Raw genomic sequence first — 9,093 nt, 5'->3', positions numbered from 1 at the left:
ACACGTGTTATCTTTGCGCAGGTTCCCTCGTTATGGTAACGAAAACATTTAATCCCCGAAGTAATGAAGAATTCAGATTAGTTCCACTCAACTAAAACCTATGAAATATACAGTCGTATATACAGACAGGAATGTCAGTTGATTCAATTACTGAATCAAAGTTCAGGGACTTTTATTATGAAATGCTTTTCTCCCCTCGGCAGCTCGCGTGATCTCGCGAGAGTTGATGTCTTCACATACGTGGCTTTTCCTGAAGCTGTCGGAGGATAGGTAGCTAGTTTAGCCATCATGGTGAGTGTTGGTAATTGTGTGTAATACATATACTTATTTTTAAATACGTAACGTGCAGATACAGATAGTTTACTGTGTGTGTGAGAAATGGGTCCGGATCAACAGTGCAGATGGTGTTTTGTGTTACGACTGAGAGGAAAAGTCATGCATCGTCCGTGTGCTTCTGCCCTGCTAGCCATCAAACCATCGTTACCCTTTAGCTAGCTGCTGTACATTGGAGCCAGTGGACGATTCTCCATGTTAACAAATTAGCTACATATTTCTATTAATCGTTTCTACACAGGCGATCATTATTTATGTGACTGATTATGTATGTAACTAAAACAAGTGACAAGGTAACGTTGCTGTCTTGTAAGGCACAGGTTGACAATCACTTTCATTCATTAGCATGTCGTCTTGGTGTTGGCTCAGTTTTCAGAATGAACGTAGCTATATTAAATAACTTTAGCTTTGAAATAAAATTAGCTTTATTAAATAACATTACATGTATATGTATGTATTCTTAAACAAGAACCAGAAGTGACTCTTTTTTTTAGCATCGCAAAAGACGCCACTGCCAAAGTCTCTGAGGGGCTTCTAGCTGTATGACAAGGTGTGAGTTATGGGAATGCAGTTTGTGAGATATGTAGACTGCACACCCAAGTCACCTCGTATCAGGTGGAGTTTAGTCGGAGACATGCACATCCCAGCGTGCTGTTGTGTTTTACACACAGCAGAGTGTTCATAAACAGTGATCTAGTGGTCAGAGTACTGATTCTGCTCCTCTTGTCTGTGCAGGAACTGGAAGCCATGACCAGATACACCAGCCCGGTGAACCCGGCTGTGTTTCCTCATCTCACCGTGGTTCTGCTTGCCATTGGCATGTTCTTCACAGCATGGTTCTTTGTGTATCCTTTACAGTATGATCTAGTGTGGTATGATGCACAAGCTTTTGTAATGAGTTGATCTGCAGAACTGAAATGCTTCATTCCATGTTATGAATCTATGGCTTCAGTAGTGCATATGCTGTAATGGAGAAAATGACTGAAGGAACATAAAGCAGGTTTCACTGTTAAATCACTTGTAATAACACCAGTAATAAGAGAAATTAATGTTTTTAGGGTTCATCCTTAACCCATTCTGCTCCAGGTATGAGGTAACATCTACAAAATACACACGGGACGTGTACAAAGAGCTGCTCATCTCGCTGGTCGCATCACTCTTCATGGGCTTTGGAGTTCTCTTCCTGCTGCTCTGGGTTGGAATTTATGTCTGAGGGTGAGCGCTCTTATTTAAAGGCTGGTCAGAGACATATTAATACATATTAGTAATAAATTTTCAGTTGTGGTTGAATAATCCAAATTCCACACTTGCTGGTTACTGATAGACTCTGTCTATTGTCTGGAACTTAACTTGAATGACATGAACATGAAGGGAACCTGGATTTGGTGCACTGATAACTTTGCCACAGTTGTACAATTTGGTACCTGCTGTGTCTGGAGCTTTATACTTTATTGAAGGAGTATATTTTAAATACTTTAACGTTACAGTCAAATGCAAATATTTGGGTTTATTTAGGTCATTCTGGATCATTTCTATTGGTCCATTTATTTTCTGAACATAGTGAAAATTACATTCCTAACAGAGAACACATTTCTCCACACTTTATAGACGATTGGTGTTTATTTGCTCTATTAAACCTAATGGAAAATTAAAACCCAGTAAAGGCATAAGTTATTTTACTTGATTAAAAAAACAAACATATTAAATCTTAATATTATGTATTTTAGGAAATTTTACATGAAAATGGGTGTCCAAACTTTTTCCCACTGTCTGCTTAAACTGTGCGAATTTTAAAATATTTGAACTGTGTAAAGATATTTTATTTTAGATTTATGAACTGCTGTTATCGTGTGCACATATTGGCCAAAAATGTGTTGTGTGTTTGATTGATAAGAGTGTCTTACTGAGTTTCTGTGCTATAGGTTACAGCTATTGAGGGGACAGATCGAGAAGAACATTCCGGGGGCCAGACACTCTCTGGGCTTTAGTCTCTCTCTCTCTCTCTCACACACACACACTCACACACGGCACAGGAATGGAGTTTGCATTGGCTGGTTGACGGGATTTGGGATTGATGTCACAAATAAAACAGATTTTGTACAAATTTCATGTCTGTTGTCTTTAAAGGTAATAGTCAACAACAACCGCAGAATAAGCTGTTGTTTTGCATTGTGCTCTGTAGTATGTAGGATCATTTTAATAATTTAGCTTGGCACTAGCTTAGCTTTAGCTGGCTTGTCCTGGATATACCCCAGAGAAGTTGCTTTGTAATCTACACAAATTTTTTTAAGGCAATATTTCTATAAGAAAAATTATAAACTTGTGAATGTTTAAAACAATTATTTGTCTGGTTAAATGATTCTTCTAATACACATTGTGTTTAGGGTATTTGATTTCATTCAAAGGACAACTTTGGGTTCTGTCACTAAAAAGCTATATTCACAGACGTGTCTATTGACGTCTGTTAAGACATATCTAGGTAGGAAAATCACTAGGCTGCCTCTCAATCGTAATGCGGTCTAAGCCATTGTCCGTTTTCCCAGAATTGCCATGTTCCACAATACATTACTCTACCTGCTTAGAGTCAGTGGAATGTATTGGCTGGGCATTTGAAAACACTGGTCTATAAGCGTCTGGAAGGCCATTTGTGGCGCCTAAACCCCCCAATCCCATCTTAATCTCACGGATAAGAATAGAGCAGTCTGTCAGTGCCACACTCTTGGCCAGCCTCTCAAGGCCATGGCCTGTAACCCTTTACAATAATTGTATGTACATTTACAGTAACAGCATTTATTGTACATTCTTTTGCAGAGCACTGAATGGTCCTAGTGACAAGTATTTGTCCAGGATTATCTGTTTTGTGTATGGCTCAGCTGTTTAAAGTGTCTACGTTTGAAGGACAGATAGTCAAGGTTCCGAAATTAGAAACGTTTATTCAATAGAACCTGAACACAGATTTACAGTTGCAGACATGACAATTACAACAGAAGTAAACGGTGTCACAGTGCAGCAAAAACTCAAGCCCTAGTCACTGAGAATGTCACAGCTATGCTGAATCTTAACGCCAACCTATTACTACTGTACATTATGATACTGCAACAAGCATGGTTATGAGCGAGGCACTTTGGTCATGACTTCTAGAACATTTAAGGAATGTTTTTAACTGGAACAATCCTGAGAACCCTAAATCTAGATCTGGATGGCCATAATGAAACAGTACAAAAGATTAATTGCTCTGATGATCAAACATATAAAAGAGACAAACAACACATATGGCTAGAATCAATTCATTGACCAAAACTCACTCGGTTTCTGAGAAGGCAGACATTCACAAAAATTCACATCATCTGCAGTCTCTTAAGACCAATATTTCAGTCTAATGGGTATATCAATCAATACACCAAAAAAAAAAAAAACTGAACAAAACCCCCAGGTTTAACCATAACAGGGAGCCATGCAGTTATCCTGCTGCTGTTACCTTATAAAGTAAAAATAGTTTCAATCTCAATGCAGAGTGACTGCAGTGATGTGGCTTGAGCAGAGCAGAGGAAAAACAGTTACTGTATGTAAACATTGTGCCACAAGTAAGCCATATGACTAGAGATGGAAGAATCTATGTACCTGTATCAGCCATTTTAGTCCAAATATGTAGTTGACAGATATATATAAAAATAAATAAAATATCAAAACAGTACAGTGAGTATTAGAAGAGTAGATCTAACAAAAATGACAACCAAAACGTGACCATAATTTATTGTCGTATTGGCCTAACTGCGATGTCACATATATACCCCTCTAGCACACCCCTGTCATTAGAAGGAGTGTCCACAAACATTCGGACATATCTTATCTCAACAAGTGAAAAGATACCTTTTGACGTGACATTTTAAAAATGCTTCGGTTTTGCTGTTATTTGGTGCATGCCTTTCCAAAGGGGACCATAGTGGCTCTTGATTTGGACTTAGCAACATCTGCTGGTGAAGTAAAGTGCTCCATGATTGTGTGCATTCAGGCTCTACCCAAAGTGTCCCTTGAAGGCGCTGTATTTACAATTCTGGAGAATGGCTCATTAACCAATAAGCAGTTGTGATGATCACAAACAGGAAAAAACAATGCTGGTCTATTTCTGTGAAACAGCAAAAATAAGTCAACGTTACCTGCTTATCGAACAGAAACAGAGCAACATCCTCACCCCGTTTCAGGCCTTTCAACAGTCTGAGGTCTTCCTCCTTTGCCCAAACACCTCACCAAAGTTAACGTGTCCCTCGTCTGGACTTTTTGTTCAGCTTCAGTTCGTCCAATCTGTTCTTCAGTCATCTTTCCTTGACAGTGCATGCATTTCAACACAGCATGTACCATTGCATTGCACTGGATCACTGTCGAGCTCGAGCAAAAGCATCACGGAGCCAAGGACAATCCTCATATAGTCTTGGATCTCCAAGGTATTCTGTTGTGCGCTTGTAGAAGTAATAGTATAAAACAGCAGCTGCAAGAAACAAAGAACTGTCACTGAAGTGTTACATTGTCTGTCACATAGTCCTTTGAAATCACTCAGGTTGTGAGAAGCAATCACAATGTGAGTAGAAAGCAGACAAAAACAACTGAGTAATCTGGCACTACTGGTTAGTGACTAGCCAGTCCAAGTCTAAGTGTTGCTAGAAACGCAAAGAGTGCATTATGTCAGGTAGCCTTACCTAGCCTCTGGAACACAAAGAGCACCTGTAAGCCGTTTGTCCACACAAAACGATTCGACTCCATCCACCTTAGATTCTGTAAACCAATGCCAAATTAGTACTGTGGTTCAGGTCATGCTGTGCATTTTAGTCATGCTCCACTTAAGTCATTTTCAGATTTCTGAACAGTGGAGAATATGTTCTATATTCAGTGTATTCCTTACTGACTAAATGCTGCTTAATTGTACAATGCATTCTGTAACCTGGGAGTTTTATAAATATAGGAAATATATGTATCATAAATATAGGAAGCACATCCCTTTTTATACACAGTTCTTCATTTAGGGTGACCACAGGTAATCAGACAGTTGCTGCCATGTTGCTTTTGATTAACTGTGTTGTAACTGTGTAATACTAACCTTAACCTCAACCCAAAACCTAAACATCTACTAAACTATCCAAACTATCATTAACACGGCTGGGAATTTCATCAAATAGCTTTCACACAATTTGAACTATCTGTACTATTCACTCTGCGATGGATTAGCACCCTGTCCAAAGGGTGTTCCTGCTTTCACCTAATGATTCCATGTAGGCTCTGGACCCACAACGACTCTGACTAGGATGAAACAGATAAGAAGAGGGATGGATGGATGGATGTACTGAATGTTAATGTCTGTAAAGTATGTCTTTCTAAATTAATCAGCCAGAGTCATCATAAAACATGTTGCATTAAAATCAGTTTGGCACCAGAACATAGAAAATTACATTATTGCAGTACTTTATATTTTACTGCTGAAGAAGAAACTGTTGAACAAAGGACACTATTTCTAATAGTGCTAATTCAGATACTTTATAGTGGGATTTAAATGAAATTCTTTACCTAAATTCAATCGCATCAACAGTGCTAAAACAGGGCTTGTTCTATAAATTATTAATTAACCTTTACCAGAATGACAGAAATAGTAATGTGTTTGATATTAATTGAAGTTTTAGTGATATAATAATAATCATCATCATGTTGCAGTTTGTGAAGATGCATTATAAATAAGAGGAAGATCAAGAGAGTTCAGTCTGTGCAGTGTAGATGCTGCTAGATGCAAGCTGTCAAAAAACAGTATCTTTCTGTAAATCACAGAATTCAAAAGTCGACACACACACACACACACATATATAACATTTCAGTACCCTAAATGGTACCCCGTCATTAGGTAACTATATACAAAGAGGGCAACAAGGTTCACCAAATATAAATGTAAACAATCTCAAATTAGATTGGACATTGTGCACTTTGTAACTGCAATCCATGTACTTGAGTACAGAGCCAAATCAACAAAAACTAGGTCAGTGTTAAATCACTTATAAACTGCACTGTAAAATTAAACAGGGGAGAGAATGGAGAGGATCTCATCCAGTGTAATTCATTTAAAACTATGAACATTAATAAAGTGGAGCATATCAGACGTGGTACAGTGACAGGAAGCTTCAGATTATCATGCAAGAACAAACTGGTAAAACCTTTCACACTGATTGCTATAATGGTTTACTGGTCATTTAAGAGAATTACTACAAATTATAACTGAACATAACAGTTCAGGAGAGGCATACCATGACCCAGCAGTGAAGGGAGATGCTGAGGGTGAGGTAGAGAGCAGACAACATCAGCAGCGCCCGGAACCTCTCCAAAAGCAAAGACACCAGCCCTACCTGGAACACGTAAGTGTTGAACATCATCAGGAGGATAATGATCACATTGAACAGGATGGCAATGTCCTGGATTCTGTATGAAGGAAAGAGAGAAAAGTAAAATATGTGAAAAACATTACACTTTTCAATTCTCAGTTAAACCAAATTTCTATGCAGTTGTTTGCACACATCTACAGTTAATTTCTATTTACAATGTCTTTACAAACCCCCTTAATTTGTATTACCCTCTTCCACTCACATGAACAGCACTAGCTGAATGACCGGGGCTGCCCTCAAAAGTTCACTGAAGGAGTTAACAAACAGGTCAAAAGCCAGAAGGGCCAGCTGGATCAGCAGGACCAGCGAGTAATTGTTGGTCTGGAGCATCTCAGGGTTCAGTGTTGCCCCAGAGCTCCAGCCCAGGAGCTCACAGAGGGGGCTTTAGTGAATCCTTCAGCCACTTTGGTGCTGGTTCCCCGGATATTCCTTTTGACTGTGATGGTAAACCAGCAAAAACTACTGCCTCAGCACTTCTCCATACAAGCATACAAGTCCAGAACAGTGCGGCAAAATATTTTGCTCTTTAGAGCACAAATGGGTGTGACTTTCCTTCCGTGCCAGGCTGTCTTGTCCTTTTCTTGAGGTTGTCCACTGGGGTAAAATGAGAGAAGTGATGCAAAAAGAAAACGGCTGCAGTCTTCTGCTTATTTTAGAAGTTTAGGTGCATGTTTCCAAACTCTAGCACATTTAGAGCTTTAGCACTGTTGTCTCAGCCATCTCTGAAAAAGCATTTGCCTCCATGTGAAACCTCCTTGGTCTTTGTGTCTTTCAAGTAAAAATCAGGTTTATACAAGAATCTTTAGAAGTTGTAGATCTCCCCAACAGGTATGCTAAATTCAATAGATGCGGTCATCCAACAAGCTGAAATGAGACAAACAACAGGGTTACAATGGAAAAGGAGGCAATTTTATGTTTAGAATAAATCAGGTAATGCACACAAGTATTGGGTATTAAAAAAAGTCTTCATTAATTCCTTACCTGCAGATAAACACTTGCACACATCAGTGCCACACTGGCCTGCTCTCCCTCGTTCATCAGCCCTGTGAGTCACAGCCAGCCTCTGTTATTCAAGGTGCTACGCATGTAGGCGGTTTCGCAGGCAGGCAGAGGTCACACAGGGGATTAAGGTTTAATTTCACTGAGCGAAGAGAGAGACATATCTTCTGTGTTCCCACTAATCTCTCCCTGACTCTTACTTCCACACATTACACGAAATACTTTAGAAACGCGCTTAGTTAGCTAGCTAGCTACTTCGGACGATACGTTTATTAAAAAAAAAAAAACTGTGCCCTTTTCCCCTTTACCCTCCACAGGACTGCGAGTGCCAGGAAGATCTATTAGGAGGTAGCCAGTTAGCTAGCTGAGTCTCAGTGTGCCAGTCGGTGACGGAGTGAAACGGATTAAACCCTGTTTCACTAGCTAGCTAACACTGGATGAGTCAAAGCTTGCCTGGCATGAACTGACTTAGGATAAACATTGTGACTGGCATCCAGCGCTGTGGCTCTCTAAACCAGGAGAACTGTTAAAGCTGATGTCCTGCACACTCCCTTGAGCTTATTCAGCAGTAGCAAACGAAAATAGCTAGCTAGCACTAGTGCTATTAACAACTGAATTGGACAGTTGAGGTAGCTAGCTAGTGCTAGCTAAACAAACAACGTTATCTCGATAACGGTACCGCTAAACCGCCAAACATGCGTTGTTGTGTTGGCGTAGTTAGATAGCTAGCTATAGCTACCCAACCCAGGTAGCACTACATCGTGTGAACGCGTAACTGAGCTAGACAGCTAGCTAACTACCTTTCTGCTGTCCATTCTAACTTTTAATATGTGGAATACGCATTGCTAACTAGCTAGCCAGGCTACATTTGCGGAGCAACATTTTACAGAAGTCCAAGTCCATGGTAGCGAGCCAGTGAACTCGACAGCCTCGCCAAACCGAACCGTTAACTAACGTTAGCTAGCTAGCCAGCCAGCTACTGCTAGTTCTAGCACCAACAAAGTTAACACTTAACACAGCCAATGAGCTAAAATGTTATTTAGCTCGCCACCTGAGTAATAGGAGTAAAACACACGCATTACCTTTCCTCAGCCTTTTCTTAGCGGGTTGAAAAGGGGCTCATCCAGCGAGAACAGGACTGAGTGCTCTCCTCATAAACAAGCGGACAAACGCGCCGCCGCCGCCAACAGGGGGACGACCACGTCTCCCGTGGCAACCGCCCGTGGTACCTTTTACCGTACACGATCGTAAAAGGGCGCATTTCTGCACGTCATTCACATCTTCGTAGAAGAGAGACCAACACAGAGGCAAAACGAAAGCGAACTTTCAGTACGCATGGTTAAAA

General features: G+C 40.2%; 2 protein-coding genes across 4 annotated transcripts; one reads left to right on the top strand and one right to left on the bottom strand.

Annotated features, from left to right (window-relative positions):
• The first annotated feature begins 203 nt into the window (after positions 1-203).
• tmem258 (transmembrane protein 258) lies at positions 204-2,437 on the top strand. Its single transcript, XM_072673801.1, has 4 exons — positions 204-291; positions 1,069-1,178; positions 1,420-1,548; positions 2,256-2,437. The coding sequence occupies exons 1-3, from the start codon at positions 289-291 to the stop codon at positions 1,544-1,546; spliced, it is 240 nt and encodes a 79-aa protein (XP_072529902.1). The 5' UTR covers positions 204-288; the 3' UTR covers positions 1,547-1,548; positions 2,256-2,437.
• An 815-nt stretch (positions 2,438-3,252) lies between these two features.
• tmem138 (transmembrane protein 138) lies at positions 3,253-8,918 on the bottom strand. Of its 3 annotated transcripts, XM_072672384.1 has the most exons (6): positions 8,831-8,918; positions 7,731-7,827; positions 6,952-7,613; positions 6,615-6,786; positions 5,028-5,103; positions 3,253-4,819 (listed from the first exon to the last, which is right to left on the bottom strand). In XM_072672384.1, the coding sequence occupies exons 3-6, from the start codon at positions 7,077-7,079 to the stop codon at positions 4,707-4,709; spliced, it is 489 nt and encodes a 162-aa protein (XP_072528485.1). In that variant the 5' UTR covers positions 7,080-7,613; positions 7,731-7,827; positions 8,831-8,918; the 3' UTR covers positions 3,253-4,706. The 3 variants fall into 3 exon arrangements, with proteins under 3 accessions (XP_072528485.1, XP_072528484.1, XP_072528486.1); XM_072672383.1 differs by having other exon boundaries at positions 7,731-8,918; XM_072672385.1 differs by lacking the exon at positions 7,731-7,827.
• Positions 8,919-9,093: the final 175 nt, after the last annotated feature.

This window comes from Salminus brasiliensis, chromosome 2 (genome assembly GCF_030463535.1).
Source record: "Salminus brasiliensis chromosome 2, fSalBra1.hap2, whole genome shotgun sequence".
NCBI classification, from domain to species: domain Eukaryota; kingdom Metazoa; phylum Chordata; class Actinopteri; order Characiformes; family Bryconidae; genus Salminus; species Salminus brasiliensis.
Note: the sequence above shows the minus strand (reverse complement) of the source record. Positions and strands in the feature narration are given on the sequence as shown.

What these genes read in the sequence shown, in the direction of transcription:
- tmem258 (XM_072673801.1), top strand. An exon ending in TTCACAGCATGGTTCTTTGT is followed by an intron (nt 1,179 to 1,419) that starts GTATCCTTTACA and finishes ATTCTGCTCCAG; the next exon opens with GTATGAGGTAACATCTACAA.
- tmem138 (XM_072672383.1), bottom strand. Translation starts at nt 7,079, where the DNA reads ATGCTCCAGACCAACAATTACTCGCTGGTCCTGCTGATCCAGCTGGCC. An exon ending in CCCTTCACTGCTGGGTCATG is followed by an intron (nt 5,104 to 6,614) that starts GTATGCCTCTCC and finishes ATTGGTTTACAG; the next exon opens with AATCTAAGGTGGATGGAGTC. An exon ending in CTTTGTGTTCCAGAGGCTAG is followed by an intron (nt 4,820 to 5,027) that starts GTAAGGCTACCT and finishes TGTTTCTTGCAG; the next exon opens with CTGCTGTTTTATACTATTAC.